The sequence below is a fragment of the Beta vulgaris genome, chromosome 2 (assembly GCF_026745355.1).
Source record: "Beta vulgaris subsp. vulgaris cultivar EL10 chromosome 2, EL10.2, whole genome shotgun sequence".
Taxonomy (NCBI): Eukaryota; Viridiplantae; Streptophyta; class Magnoliopsida; order Caryophyllales; family Amaranthaceae; genus Beta; species Beta vulgaris.
Window position 1 is genome coordinate 38946303 of NC_079203.1, and position 17181 is coordinate 38963483.

General features: G+C 29.0%; 1 protein-coding gene, 1 long non-coding RNA gene and 1 pseudogene across 2 annotated transcripts; all 3 read right to left on the minus strand.

Annotated features, from left to right (window-relative positions):
- Positions 1-631: 631 nt before the first annotated feature.
- On the minus strand, positions 632-13906 carry LOC125494859 (uncharacterized; annotated as a pseudogene).
- On the minus strand, positions 1084-1674 carry LOC130590617 (uncharacterized). Its single transcript, XM_057393098.1, has 2 exons — positions 1526-1674; positions 1084-1392 (listed from the first exon to the last, which is right to left on the minus strand). The coding sequence occupies exons 1-2, from the start codon at positions 1658-1660 to the stop codon at positions 1177-1179; spliced, it is 351 nt and encodes a 116-aa protein (XP_057249081.1). The 5' UTR covers positions 1661-1674; the 3' UTR covers positions 1084-1176.
- LOC125494858 (uncharacterized) lies at positions 3215-3947 on the minus strand. The gene is made up of 3 exons (XR_008968460.1): positions 3826-3947; positions 3422-3730; positions 3215-3345 (listed from the first exon to the last, which is right to left on the minus strand). It is a non-coding gene; the product is annotated as an uncharacterized LOC125494858 (long non-coding RNA).
- Positions 13907-17181: the final 3275 nt, after the last annotated feature.

A 17181-nucleotide genomic window follows, 5' to 3' on the forward strand; every position in this document is an offset into this window, starting at 1 on the left:
CAAGGACATAATCACGGCACACTCATAGATTGGCCAGTTGAACAACAAATATTCTATCACTGCATATCATAATAGTATAGATATGAATTACAAAAGAATCTAGTAAAGCATAAATTCTCGTATATTCCTCCTCAAATTTCGGATATGAGATGATATATCAAAGGAAAGTTTATATTATCGGCTTGAATTTAGCAATTTATTTTCGGCTTTCCTAATCTCAATGATAATAATTGATTTCATGATTGCAATATCCTAGCTATGAAGATCACGACACACACTCAAGATTCATGTATTTACCAAAGGCATGACACATCATCAATATTTAAGTTTGAAATTTATTCAAAAGTTTGACACCTCAGCATTTCAACATAGTCATGACACCTAAACAAATCTTTATTGTTTTATAGTACTAGTTTCTGGACCCGTGCAAAAATGCACGGGAAGTTTATTTTTTGAGATAATTTTGTATATCAAATGTAATATCTGTAAATATTTTGCAACATATTTTGAAGCACTTAAAGTTCGCATGCAATATAAATCATGAAAATCCGAGGTAAAAAAAATACATGTCAACAAAGTGGATGAAAATAAAAATTAATTATTGAGTAACATTAATAATAAGATCGAGTATTTAACCAACATTCTGAAATACTTCTTTGTACACTACGTTCGTGGTAACATTTGATGTTCCACGTTCTTTATCAACTATTAAAATTTTCAAACCCTTCTTGCTAGTAACTCTTGATACGGCCACATAAAATTGTCCGTGGCTGAAAACAGATCGAGGAAGATATAGGCCGACATGCGAAAGTGATTGTCCTTGACTTTTATTGATTGTCATTGCAAAGCACACAACCAAAGGGAATTGTCTCCGTCGGAACTTGATGGGAAATTTTGTTGAGTCTGACGGAATAAGCGTCATTCGTGGAATGAAGATCTTATTGCCCAAATTTTGAACTTGTTTTTTTCTCAATCAGAGTAAATCCAATGATCTCACCAACAAAATCTTGAAACACAATAAAAGGTTAGTTTATTAGCATTGTTTTTATTAAAAATAAATTGAAACATATGATAATAAACAGTGTAGTTTTTTTTTAGTTACACTGAATCAAAATTAAAACTTACCTAGCAAATAAACATCAGACTCTTTTTTAGACAATGAATCGCTAAAAGAAACTAAATCCCATCCATGCAAGTCAATTTCCAAGGCCTCGCACTGTTCAATGTGAGAAGAATAGTTAAGGTGTTCATGAAACAATGCTTAGTAGGTCGATCTAGCCCGGTATTTTCACACACTCCGAAATTTGTAATCTCAATGGACATCCCGTGACTCAAATTTCCAGAAAAAGTCGACATTAAGGATTTCTTGCAAGAAACTTGGATTTTTCCTCCCTATAAATTTAGACATGTATAAGTAATATTCATATATATATAAATGGACGTATAATATTATATAATATAATATGAATAACTTATTGGTAATACAAAATATTTAAAATTAAAATAAAATATCATAATAATATACCTGAATATCCATCAGCACAATATCCATGCTATTCACAACATCGGCCTTCTTGAAATCCGTCACTGACCAACTCCTTATAATTTTACCTTTGATTGTGCTGCGTTTGGTAGTCTTAGTTATGTCAGCAATTTTCATCACATCTGGTTTCCTCCCTTCACCGGAAGACATATTTTGTTTCAGTTTAAAGACGATAATTAAAAGTTTTTTAGAGTTCTAAACAATGTTGAATTGATAGCATGGTAAAAAATTTATGTTTATTTGTATATATATAGCGATAGGTTCTGCTAGGGTATGAGGTCTAGATATTTTAATTAGAATTTATAATATATATATATATATATATATATTATATATATATATATTATATATATAAGGTTACGATATTCTGCTATGTTTAATTCTCATACATTATGATTTTATTATGATTTATAATATAATATGGAGTTAGATAATATTCTATAAAATGAGATTACATATCTTTGAAATAGATTATATGATTTCAAATCATCAAAATATGCCAACTTAAATCACCATATCCGTGAATCACAGGAAGTTCTACAATTTGGAATTAAATCTCCTTGAATCATGGTAATTTTGTCTCATATATTTATCAATAGAATGATTTAGTGAATAAGTACACCACTCAATTACAATGAGTTAGCATAATCAATGATAGCTTCTTTTTTTTTTAGATGTCCCTTGATATTCACGTATGCAATTTCGATAGATGACATGTACCTTGCATGATAACTTCCTTTTTTATAGATGTACCTTGAATAGATGTACCTTGCTTTTTGTTACATAATTTCGATCCCTATTTATAAACAAAAATTAATAAAGTAAGTAACAATTCAAAATAACATGAATCTATATAAAAAAAAAATCAAATTGCATATATATATATATATATATATATATATATATATATATATATATATATATATATATATTAACATACCTAAAAAGATAAGCACATTCTTCATCCCAATGAACATGTGTTATGTGAATAACCTTAAAATCTGGTAATTTTGAATTACAGATTGTTGGTCGTAGTAAGAAAATGAAACCGTCTCCTATACGTGTTTCGAGTATCTTACGTGTATTTTGCAGTCCTATACACTAAGTGTGTCAAAGAATTTTTCTTTAAAAAAAAGGAATATTGAGTGTAGAAATTAAATGATTATGGTATAATTAGAATCAAAACTAAAAGGAAAAAAAAATTACATGGTACCTCAACATTGTCATATTGTAATACCGATTTATACATCGGTAATAAAAAATCAATTTGCTTGTCCCATAGAGTGACATCTATAGTTCCGCTTTTGTCCTTAATTGTAACTTTTAGTGACATGCTAAAAACAAATAATAGGAAGAAGTACGTTATAACAAATATTATGTTTAAAATATAATTTTAATAAATTGGGACATATGTAGCTATACCATTTTTTCGAGGGCAAATTTTTGTTGCGGCACAAAACACAATTACTTTGTGGGCCCACAAAATTGACTCTTTGATTACAAAAAAACATGCATCACACCATTGCATACTCTCCAAATTTACGCCAACTAATCATCCAATTATTCGACAATTGATTTCCTGCATTAATTTTTTTGTATATTAGTTATAAATTAAAACAATAGAATGTATAAAAATTAACTTCAAGTTGCTATAATTTAAATACAATCATGCATGGTCCATGTTCATGAATTCGTTGATTGTTGTTCGCCTTGCATTAGATATTTTTAGAGTTATAAATAACGAAAATGAGCTTCTTTTTATCCAATTTACTTTGTGTTGGGCAAACCGATGTTTCAAAAACCTGTTTCAATTAAAGATGAAATCATGAAAAACGATAAATTACGCCATTACGCTTGAATACTTTATACATAGCTTACCAACACATCATTCTTCTTGCCTTTTTACATCTGGGATCAATTGTTATAGTTGTATCAATACCACAGTGTAATGAAATTCCATCTATTTCAATCAAAAATGTCACATGTCATATTATTGATACCGCAATGTTGGAACAACGCCATTAGTAAAATAAGTTTAATGAATATTATATAGTGAGTAGGCAATTACCATTATTCTTCTTCACAGTTAATCCACATATTAAGAAAGGAATTGCATCCTTAATATTGTCCAGTGCATTCGGCCCATATATGAAATGACTTGATATGGTCAACATAACTGCAAAGCAACTAAACACATAATTCATATAATTTTAATTACACTTTTATGTAATGGATAATTACATTATATGTATTAACAGTAAAAACTTTGTGAAAAAAATTACCTTTTATCAATTAGTACAATATCTTGTAGGTATGTGACATTATCTTTGGCCAATGTGATAGGGCTTGCATATATAACAATATCAATTATACCTAGCATTCAAAAAGTAAAAACTCAAATGGACATGATTAAAGTAAAATTTATCAAAATAGTATTAATCACTTACTTATTAATACATGTTCAACATTTTCAATGGACATGATTCTGCGAATATTGACAATTCCTTTAGTTGTAGGTCATCCTTGTTTGTTTTGGAGCATTTTGTCAATTTGATTTTTTTTTTTCGTGTAAAGAAAGAAATGGAATAAAATAAGTTTATATTAGGGTGTGTACGTGAACATCTTATATAATAACATTCTTTTTTTTGGTAAGTTACATAAATGGTAATGTAAAATGGTAAATTATATCAATATTAATATTGTTTATGAATATTATGCAACTGTGCTGTGAACAATATGATTGTTTACCAAATTACTGCTATAAAGATTTATGCTTTTCTTGTAGAAGTTATAGGCGGATTTCCAAAGATACCGCTATAACTTAATAGCTTATCAAATTTATCATTAGGCTCCAAAAATTCCATTTGCTTGAGTTAAACTTACCAAACTTATAAAATTGTCAATAAAACGTTGCACACGTGGCACATAAAAAATGAAAATAAATATAGTGATGACATGTGGCGAAATAAGCATTAGCTTAACACATAGGCAATTTTAACTTTGCTTTTATATTTCTTTATTATATAAGGGAAGTGGGGAGCAATGGAGTCCTCTTTTGAAACGCCTATTTTGCCCCCCTTCCCTTTCTAAATTACAAAAGGAATGTCAAAATCAAAATCGGCACTCAAAGAAAACTACCGAAAATAAATTTACAACACTCACTCACAAATCACTTAAAATAAGAAACTTTACCATTTACTCATACAATTGAGAAAATCACATTACAAAAATCACGCAAATCACTCAAATAATCAAGAAACTTTATTAAAACTTAAAATTTACAAACAAACTAAAATTAGCTAATAACCTAGAACATCAATACATACAAAAACATTTACAAAGATTTACTTACAAATCACTATTCTCAAGAACCATTCACAATTTATGGTGGGTCGATCATGATAAAAAAATAGAGGTGTATTTGTAGTAAAATTAGAATTTAGAAGTTAGACAAGGAAAAAAAATATTTACTTTTTTATAGTGTTTCCTATATATAATAAACCTTTTACATATATTTGGACCTATTTTTTTCTATTATATAATAGCGATTAATTATCAAGGTAAAGAGGTTTATGTAAAATATCATTCAAGAATCAAAGTACAACATATCTCTATTATATAAGGGAAGGGGGGAGGTATGTTGTCCCCGAATAAAGAGACTGTGTTACCTCCTTCCCATTCTAAATTACAAATTCACTTACAAATCAAAGGGGGCTTCAAACAAAAATATCAAAAATATAATTATAACGATCACTCACAAGTCAACTAAAATCATAAAATTGCATAATTTACGTTATGCAAATCACTAAAATGAGGAAACTTTACAAAAACTTAAAAATTCACTTACAAACTACAACCTATGAAAAAACTGACTTGAAATCAAAGTGTTTACTTTCTTTACACTTTATAAAAAACTGTACTTAATTCAAAAATCAACTAAAAAATTATAATATTAGAAATCATAAATAAATTCAATAAAATTTCTATTTTGTTCATAAAATTTAACTTTGAAAAGTAAAAAAAAAAACAAAACAAAAAGAATGGTGAGAGACTTAAGTGACAGAAACTAAACCAATCAAATTTTGCAACTAAACACAATTTTACTTCGTATATCTAATATTCAAATTTTGACTCTTATGCCGAAGAAAATCGAGTTTCTGTTTCGAAAACAATTCAAGCACGCATTGTGTGCAAAAAAATTCTAGTATATATAGATGCAACTGTGCCGTGAACAATATGATTCTTTACCAAATTAATGCTATAAAGATTTATGCTTTTCTTGTAGAAGTTATAGGCAGAACTCCAAAGATACCGTTATAACTTAATAACTTACCAAATTTATCATTAGGCTCCAAAAATTCCATTTGTTTGAGTTAAACTTACCAAGCTTATAAAATTGTCAATAAAACATTATACACGTGGCACATAAAAAATGAAAATAAATATAGTAATGACATGTGGCGAAATAAGCATCAACTTGACACATAGGCAATTTTAACTTTGCTTTATATATATACTAGCTTTTTCACCCGTTCAAAAATGCACGAGAAGTTTTATGTAGAAATGATTTAGCGTGTATAATGTACGATAATTATTTTGTATATTAAGTAGTTGTTTTTATTCGAAATATATTAAATCCGTAATTGTTAGATACCATCTATTTAAGATTAAAAGAATATAAAATATAAAATTATACTATTTAATATATATATAACTTCTTTGTTACAACATTTTAAACTTTAAAAATCTTATAATCGTGATATATACATTTATAAATACGTAAATGAAACAAAAAACACATTAAAATGCGGGGGAGTACTTTGTTTATAAATTTAAGATTTTAGAATGTTTCTCCTAAAATCATGATCTGAATAGTAGTTATTGATTTCAAGTTTTTATAATCATATCGTGTATTAAAAATAAATTTTAAAAAACCGACTTATGATATGTATGTCCAGTGATTGATGTAGCTAATGTCATGTTAAAAACATGTGACCAACCGACTTTTTTTTTTTTTTGCTAAGCAAGTAATTATATTAATTAGAGCAAACAATACAACCTAAAACCAACTAAGAGGAAGCAAACCAAGGTTCACTTCCTCTTAGTTGGTTTTAGGTTGTAACTGTTTGCTCTAATTAATATAATTTGGTTTCGCTTCCTTTTAGTTGATTTTAGGTTGTAACTGTTTACTCTAATTAATATAATTATTTGCTTAGCAAAAAGAAACTTTTTTTAAACAAAAAAAGTTGAATGAAGAAGCTTGTGTTCTGCCCATTGTTTCATTCAGAGGCTCATATAAAAACACAATGCCCCACTACTGGCACTCAATCACGCAACAATTTCACTCCTTGCTTGTGGCAGTCTCGCTCAACCCCTCTCTCTTATTAAACTATCTTATTACATATTTTTATTTTTTGTATGATATGATTATCTATAATGCACGACTGATGAATCTATATTATTAAAAAATAAAATAAAGCAAACATAACAATACATGTAACAGAGCTAATAATTAAATCAGAAATTATATAACATGACAAAAGTTAATTATGTAGAAATGATTTAGCGTGGAGCCGTGTATAATGTACGATAATTATTTTGTATATTAAGTAGTTGTTTTTATTTGAAATATATTAAATCCGTAATTGTTAGGTACCATCTATTTAAGATTAAAAGAATATAAATATAAATATATATATTTTAATATATATAAAAATTCTTTGTTACAACTTTTAAACTTTAAAAATCTTATAATCGTGATATATACATTTATAAATACGTAAATGAAACAAAAACACATTAAAATGCGGGGAGTACTTTGTTTATAAATTTAAGATTTTAGAATGTTTCTCCTAAAATCATGATCTGAATAGTAGTTATTGATTTCAAGTTTTTATAATCATATCGTGTATTAAAATAATTTTAAAAAACCCTTTGATATGTATGTCCAGTGATTTGTAGCTAAATGTCATGTTAAAAACAGTGACCAACCGACTTTTTTTTTTTTTGCTAAGCAATAATTATATTAATCTAGAGCAAACAATACAACCTAAAACCAACTAAGAGGAAGCAAACCAAGTTCACTTCCTCTTAGTTGGTTTTAGGTTGTAACTGTTGCTCTAATTAATTAATTTGTTCGTTCCTTTTAGTTGATTTTAGGTTGTAACTGTTTACTCTAATTAATATAATTATTTGCTTAGCAAAAAAAAACTTTTTTTAAACAAAAAAAGTTGAATGAAGAAGCTTGTGTTCTGCCATTGTTTCATTCAGAGGTATATAAAACACAATGCGCCACTACTGGCACTCATCACGCAACAACTTTCACTCCTGCTTGGGCAGTCTCGCTCAACCCCTCTCTCTTATTAAACTATCTATTACTTTTTATTTTGTATGATATGATTATCTATAATGCACGACTGATGATAATTATATATTAAAATAAAATAAACAAACATAACAATACATGTAACAGAGCTAATAATTAAATCAAAATATATTAACATGACAAAGTTAATTATGTAGAAATGATTTAGCGTGAGCCGTGTATAATGTACGATAATTATTTTGTATATTAAGTAGTTGTTTTTATTTGAAATATATTAAATCCGTAATTGTTAGATACCATCTATTTAAGATTAAAAGAATATAAATATAAAATTATACTTTAATATATATAAAAATTCTTTTTACAACATTTTAAACTTTAAAAATCTTATAATCGTATATTACATTTAAATACGTAAATGAAACAAAAAACATATTAAAATGCGGGGAGTACTTTGTTTATAAATTTAAGATTTTAGAATGTTTCTCCTAAAATCATGATCTGAATATAGTTATTGATTTCAAGTTTTTATAATCATATCGTGTATTAAAAATAAATTTTAAAAAACCGACTTATGATTGTATGTCCAGTGATTGATGTAGCTAATGTCATGTTAAAAACATGTGACCAACCGACTTTTTTTTTTTTGCTAAGCAAGTAATTATATTAATTAGAGCAAACAATACAACCTAACCAACTAAGAGGAAGCAAACCAAGGTTCACTTCCTCTTAGTTGGTTTTAGGTTGTAACTGTTTGCTCTAATTATATAATTTGGTTTCGCTTCCTCTTAGTTGATTTTAGGTTGTAACTGTTTACTCTAATTAGTATAATTATTTGCTTAGCAAAAAAAACTTTTTTTAAACAAAAAAGTTGAATGAAGAAGCTTGTGTTCTGCCCATTGTTTCTTCAGAGGCTCATATAAAAACACATGCGCCATACTGGCACTCAATCACGCAACAACTTTCACTCCTTGCTTGTGGCAGTCTCGCTCAACCCTTCTCTTATTAAACTATCTTTTACTATTTTTATTTTTGTATGATATGATTATCTATAATGCACGACTGATGAATCTATATTATTAAAAAATAAAATAAAGCAACATAACAATACATGTACAGAGCTAATAATTAATCAGAAATTAATAACATGACAAAAGTTAATTATGTAGAAATGATTTGCGTGGAGCCGTGTATAATGTACGATAATTATTTTGTATATTAAGTAGTTGTTTTTATTGAAATATATTAAATCCGTAATTGTTAATACCATCTATTTTAAGATTAAAAGAATATAAAATATAAAATTATATATTTAATATATATAAAAATTCTTTGTTACAACATTTTAAACTTTAAAATCTTATAATCGTGATATATACATTTATAAATACGTAAATGAAACAAAAAACATATTAAAATGCGGGGGGAATCTTTGTTTAAATTTAAGATTTTAGAATGTTCTCCTAAAATCATGATCTGAATGTAGTTATTGATTTCAAGTTTTTATATCATATCTGTATAAAAATAAATTTTAAAAAACCGACTTATGATATGTATGTCCAGTGATTGATGTAGCTAATGTCATGATAAAAACATGTGACCAACCGACTTTTTTTTTTTTTGCTAGCTAAGCAAGTAATTATATTAATTAGAGCAACAATAACCTAAAACCAACTAGGAAGCAAACCAAGGTTCACTTCCTCTTATTTGGTTTTAGGTTGTAACTGTTTGCTCTAATTAATATAATTTGGTTTCGCTTCCTCTTAGTTGATTTTAGGTTGTAACTGTTTACTCTAATTAGTATAATTATTTGCTTAGCAAAAAAAACTTTTTTTAAACAAAAAAAGTTGAATGAAGCTAAGAAGCTTGTGTTTCTGCCCATTGTTTCATTATGAGGCTATCATAAAAAACACGATGCGCCACTACTGGCATCAATCACGCAACAACTTTCACTCCTTGCTTGTGGCAGTCTCGCTCAACCCCTCTCTCTTATTAAACTATCTTATTACATATTTTTATTTTTTGTATGATATGATTATCTATAATGCACGACTGATCAATCTATATTATTAAAAAATAAAATAAAGCAAACATAACAATACATGTAACATACAGAGCTAATAATTAATCAGAAATTATATAACATGACAAGTTTATCATATACAATAAGAATCCTAATTTCATCTTGGAGGCTGTGGACACTAATTAGCAATAATGGTTGTCTAATCCAACAAACAAAGTTTATTACTCTTTTCCTAATATCTATCTTAGCTTGGAGGGTAACCAATATTATCAAGTAATTAATTTGACGTATAACGCCTCCCCTCAACTTTTTTTTCTCTCTTCTTTCTCCTCTCCCACAAAACCCTAATTTTCAACCTAGGGGCTACCACCACCCTTTTGGCTGGTAAGCCCCTTTTCTCCTTTTGTTACTAGTTTTTTATGTTTATGTTTTCTAATAAATTTTAGTCTCTCTCTAATGGAGAGTTTTTCTACCCATATATTGGGTTATATCTCCCATATGTTGAGTTTTATCTCTCTCCATGTGAGAGTTTGGAGACGTTGTTTTTGGGTTTTTGTGTAATTCTAGATGTTAATTTGTTGATCGAAATTTGCGCGGAGTTGCAACAGATGTCAAAACTTCATTTACAATCAATTGAATTAAATCCAGTTCTACTTCAAAACTACAAAAGATCGACAGACCCCCTTGCAGAAGGCTGCATCAGACAGCGATGTAAAAGACGATGTTCAGAAGTGCTAGATCTACTCAACGATCGTGGTTTTATATCTAAATGAATATTTATTTCATTTTGATATGTATTTGTTTAGTTTCTACTTCTATTGTAGATGTCGTATGACTTTGAATCAATGAATTAATGTTATTTTCAAAAAAAAAAATCTTAGCTTGGAGGAAACCCTTGAATTTTATTTAGAAAGTATTGTTGACATGCCTGACAATGACTTCCTTTTCTTTTTGTTAGCGTTTTAGAAGAAACTTTTAAATTTTCATTTGGTAGCTCATACACGTTACATAAGGTATACTCCCTCCATTCCAAAATATAGTTCTCATTTCCCTTATTTCATAGTAATTTATGTAAGTATAATCTCAGAGTGATAATAAAGATTTTTTATTTATTTAAATAAGTATTGTCTGAGAAAAAATGATTTTAATTAGGAGAGAGAATGAAAAATAATTGGTGAAAGAGCATTAATTGTAACATCTTGGTCGAATAAACAAAGGAAAAAATAAAATTCAAGAAGCAAATAAGTGATGGGACACAATTTTTCTAGACAAATTACGGAAAAATGTGGAACTAAATATGAAAATGGAAACTCTATTTTGGGACAACTAAAATGAAAATGTGAACTATATTTTGGGAGGAGGGAATAATATAGCTTCATTTCTTGATTAAAGTATAAAAATTATGGTAAACCAAAGTTACCAAACCAAACCTATCTATTCCTATCTTCTTGTATGGTCTCAATTATCCCCATTTCTTGATTATAAGCACTGTCACTAACGCAACACTCATCACCCTCTCACTTCAAAGTATCCACTCTCTCTCCTTTATTTTGTTTTGACTTATTTGATGAACCGTAATATTTTTCACTTTCTCTCCCTTCAGTTCTCTCAATCTTGTAAGTTCCTTTTTTTACCCTTTGAGTTTGGTTTCATAATGGTGATTTTGTTTCGATCTAGGAGCAAATGATTTAATGTTGGCATGCTAATTGTATTGATCTTTTGGATTTAGTTTGAAAATTTATTATGGTTTAAATATTCTTAGTATAAATATTATATAGACAAATCAATCTCACTATATCTAATGAATATTCTTTACTATTTTTGACAGCAAAAAGTCATGGCTAATTATGGTCTGAAAATTACCCACGAATTTCAAATTTTGAATCTAAATAATTAATTTAATTTAACCGGGTGACGTAATTAAAGCAATGAGGTAAAACTTGTCAAATTTATATGATTGTAATTGATTCATTTTATATCTATAGACTATATATGTTGCAAATCATCCAATTTAAAGCAATAGTTATGGCTTTCCATAAATGAGACAATTAGCCCACGCACAGTTTGATTGTGGAAGCAAATCTCAGCAAATGTTCATATGCATACTACACGTGGCACTGAAAAAATGAGGATAAGTTAGTGATGCATGCTATGCAATTGAACAATAGCTTGACATGTAGGATAAATGTACTCTGCTTTATATATATACTAGCTTTTAACCCGTGCAAAAATGCACGGGAAGTTTATTTTTTGAGATAATTGTGTACATCAAATGTAATATCTGTAAATATTGTTGCAACATATTTTGAAGCACTTAAAGTTCGCATGCAATATAAATCATGAAAATCTGAGGTAAAAAAATACATGTCAACAAAGTGGATGAAAATAAAAATTAATTATTGAGTAACATTAAATAAGAGTATTTAACCAACATTCTGAAATACTTCTTTGTACACTACGTTCGTGGTAACATTTGTTCCACGTTCTTTATCAACTATTAAAATTTTCAACCCTTCTTGCTGTAACTCTTGATACGGCCACATAAAATTGTCTGTAGCTGAAAACAGACCGAGGAAGATATAGGTCAACATGCGAAAGTGATTGTCCTTGACTTTTATTGATTGTCATTAAGCACACAACCAAAGGGAATTGTCTCTGTTGGAACTTGATGGAAAATTTTGTTGAGTCTAACAAAGTCAGCGTCATTCGTGGAATGAAGACCTTATTGCCCAAATTACTACCAGATACCACAATAGCCTCTATAATGCGATCGCCTAAGTGCTTAACGACCAATCTTGTGCCATTACATAGCCCAAACTTTGATCAATATTCCATAGGAGCATCACTGGTGCTCCAACCTTCAGTCGTATACTATGGTTTGGTAATCCTCCGCATTTAATTGTAATTAGGAACTCTGTTGAATACATCTCATGAATTCCAAAATTTCCTTCCTCCACTGAAATTGCATCTGAACTCAAGTAAGTTCTTTCTTCACCTGGCAATTGAGATAACACGTGATCGTTAACCGTCTCAGCAATTTCATGGGTTGGAGCAAGAATAGCTCTTTCTTGAAAATAACTTGGTTCCCAAATGTGATCCGCTATGTCAGGATATGTGCTTTCTACTATTGTCGCAATAGGTCATGTCCCCCATCTACAAACATTTCATGGGGTATTTCAATATCGGCCTCACCATCATTTGGCCTTCCAACTTAGCCATCTCCAACATTGAGTATCCATTATGAAATTCTCTAATTTCATCAACATTTTAATTACTTGAACCTGTTGTAAGGCGCATGTTCTTTGTCAGCCTAAGTACTCGGCAAAAGTCCCATAAGTAAGAACTATTTATTGCTGAGAAGACAATGTCTTGTCTGCTTCCTTTAGGCACCACGGGTAATATTTTTCTTGAATCACCAGCAAAAACTACAACCTTGCCACCAAATGTGATATCTTGATTTGCAGGATTCACAAACTGCATAACATCCTTTAAACGCCTATCTAGAGCTTCAAAGCAATATTTATGCATCATGGGAGCTTCATCCCATATGATTAACTTTGTCTTCATAAGGAGTCTGGTTAATTCCGAGCCTGGCTTAATGCCAACACATGTTGAGTTCTCAGCAACATTTAACGGGAGTCCAAACCTAGAATGAGTAGTTCTTCCTCGCGCGCAGAAGCAATAAAGAAGCTATTCCGCTTGATGCGACTGGCAAAATGATATCTCCTTTACGCCTTAATGAGGCACACAACAATCTCCAAAGATACGTCTTACCTGTTCCTCCGTATCCATATACAAAGAACACCCCTCCTTTTCCTCGTGATACAGCTGACATAATTTCATTGTAAATTCCACGTTGCTCAGTTGTTAATCCTTGAAACAGTCGCTGGAACTCCTCTTCTAACTTCCCTCGGTCATAGGAAAGCTCGTCCATTATCATTTTGTTTTGCCCGTCTTCTATGATAAGATCATTAGGATATGGCATTTTCGCTGAATTTACGTAATGTGCTGCCATTGCTTTGTAGCTTAGCTTCAATGTCTGCTAGCGCAAAGTTTTGCAGTTTTTTTTCCACATCATTAAACTTTACAATCTATATTTACTCAGATATTATATCTATTTTTTTATATAGTGACTTTTTTTTAATAAATAACATGAATTAGCATAGATCCATACGATTTTGATGTGGGCCAAGTACATATAATTTTTTTACACATTTGAATATCTGAAGTGGTAAGTTCTTTCCTTTAGTGATAAAGAGTGAAATGGAAGCTAGTAAAATAGTGTTTATTTAAAGATTAACTTTGATTGTAAAAGTTATATTTTCTTATATTTGGACACAATCAAAATGCTTCAAATTTTGTATTCTCCATAAATGAGCATACCACTTTACTATAATGATGCTTCAAACAATTTGGCCCTTGGTTATAAAATAATGCTCTAAGTCCACTATGTGTTCTAACTTAATAAAAAATATCATAAATTCTCTTATTATTACAACTACATACATCATCTTCTCCATGAATTGATTCTAAATCTCTCTCTACATACAATCTCTATCTTATTACAACCCACGCCTAGATGATTCTAAAACTTATTAGAACCAAAACTATCTTATTACCGATTATTGCATACAACTTATCTACGTTTTTTTAGCAAATCTCTCTTAGCTACATACAATCTCTATCTTATTACAACCCACGCCTAGATGATTCTAAAACTTATTAGAACCAAAACTATCTTATTACCGATTATTGCATACAACTTATCTACGTTTTTTTAGCAAATCTCTCTTAGCTACATTTTTTTTATACTTTAAACCTACAAATTATCCATCAAAATTATACTCCAAGTCATCGATTTTTGCATCAACAACAAATATAAAACTCATGCATGTGGGTTTCATGAAGAAATTAAGCCTTTGATCTCCATGTTCTTTGCATTTGAAGCATGGTTACTATAATTCCTTGATACAACCAAGGTGTAGAATCATTCGATCTACAAAGTGAAGAAGATTTAAAGACCGCATGCAAAACCGCAAATATATGGAGTTGGATTGATATGGAGTTTGAAGAAATTTTCTAAATGGGTCAATATAGATTAAAATTATTTGGTAAGTTCATTTAAAAAAATTTTGATTTTGACTAATTATGATGAAATTGAACTGATTTTATGTTTCCATGTATATATATATATATATATATATATATATATATATATATTATATATATATAAAATACTAAAATGAGTCATATACTCCCTCCGTTTCCTAAAGATCTTCCCACTTACTGTTCTACAGATACCAAGGAAAATCAAGTTCTGTGGGGCATGGTGTGAGTAAAGTAGGAGAGAGAAAGGGGTTAAGATAAATAAACAAATAAAAGGGGTTAAAGTAGGAGAGAGAAAGGGAGTAAAATTGAATTAATAATGTAATGGTGGACCATATGATAGTGACATGAGGGGGTAAATATGAAAATTTGTTTTGCCAAATAAGGAATAAAGCAAAAGAGGGAAGATCTTTTGGAAACACTCTTAAACGGAAAGAGGGAAGATCTTTAGGAAACGGAGGGAGTAATTCTTAAAATTGATAATAGCGAGTGAGAAAAATCAATAATATAAGCTAAGGTTGGAATGAAATACTCAATATGCCAATGTATTGAAAATTTTGTAATTTATTACAGTTAGTGAGTGAGAAATTTATTGAAAAAATTAAGATTCTAAATTTTAACAGTTAGTGAAAATTAATTCAATATATTAGTAGTATAACTGTCAATTAGGAATTTAAAAATTACCCATCAAATAAAAAAATTTAGAATTAAGATTATTGAAATAAGGATGATTTCTACCGGTGAGTGACACAATAATTTTAAAGTTAGTAAAAATAAATAGACAATATAAGTTTGTTCCATTGTTAAATATTTAGGGTTTTATGAATTTAAATTTTTTGTAGTAAACTTCATCTTTTTTGTTTTTGTTTACGATAACGCCATTTTGTTTTTGTGCTAACATGGTAGTTTTATTTTTTTTTATTTGAGATTCATTTGAATTTTTTTTATTTTTCGTGTAAAGAAAGAAGTGGAAGAAAATCAGTTTATATTAGGGTGTGATTACATGAACATCTTATATAATAACATTTATTTTTTTGATAAGTTACATAAATGGTAATGTAAAATGGTAAGTTTTATCAATATTAATATTGTTTACTATTAGTTAGCAACTGTGCCGTAATAATATGATTGTAAAGCAATTCCATTTGTTGAGTTAAACTTACCAAATTTATAAGATTGTAATTGATCCATTGTACACGTGGCACTAAAAGAATAAGAATAAGTATAGTGATGACATGTGGCAAAATGAGCATTAGCTTGACACGTAAGCCAATTGAACCTTGTTTTATTTATATATATAGATATATAGATATATAGATATATAGATTCTATAGATATGCGATCATTTTTAGAGATTAAGTTTTGCTTAGCTTGTTCAATTTGACACCAAATAAATTGTTAATTTGCGTTCAAATATGCAATTGACATAGACCTTTTGATCGATTATGCGCTTTTCTCTACTTTTCTTTTTTGAGGGAGATTATGCTTTTGCCTTTATTTCGAGGGAAAGCTTATGCTATTTCTTAATCGCTAAGGTAATTTTATATTTTCTTTTGAGGTGTATGGAGTTGCTAGATTCTTCGTTCTTAATTTTGCATGTGGTCAACTAAAATTGTAAAGTGCCAAAACAAAGGGAAAATTAGATATATGTAGCATCAAACCAACTTTCTTTCTAAAACCATTACATAAATAGGCTCGTAGTCTGAAACCATTAAAGTTGCCCCCAATTCAAAGAAATATCAGGTGGCTTCTTTTCCCAAACTAAAAAAGAAGCAGGTAAAAGCACTGAGGAGAGAACCCAAAAGAGAAGAAATTAAAAGGAAGAAAAAGTAGATGAGATCTTCTTTTTCTTTCTACTCTTTCGGTCTAATTTGTCCTTTTCCTGCCTTCTTTTTTTTTCTTTTACTTCCATTGGTCAGTTGGTGTGTAGAATTTACGAAAACTAAATTGATGTTAAATATATAGATAAATTCTAATTAATCAGATTTGAAGTATTAAGTATTTAATATATAAATAAATAGGAGAGCTCAGTGTAATATCATTCCTAATTCTACGATATTGAATAGTGTTCAAATATGAAATACCCAACATTTGAGTTGGTGTACCCTGCAGACTAGCAGCACTTCAACATGTACATTTAACATAAAATTTAAAAATAATTTTCTCTAATGTAATGTTTTCCTA

Excerpts from the sequence above, each read along its gene's own strand:
- LOC130590617 (XM_057393098.1), bottom strand. The coding sequence starts at position 1,660 with ATGAAAATTGCTGACATAACTAAGACTACCAAACGCAGCACAATCAAA. Across the intron at positions 1,393-1,525 it reads TTGTGCTGATGGATATTCAG|GGAGGAAAAATCCAAGTTTC; the intron begins GTATATTATTAT and ends CTAAATTTATAG.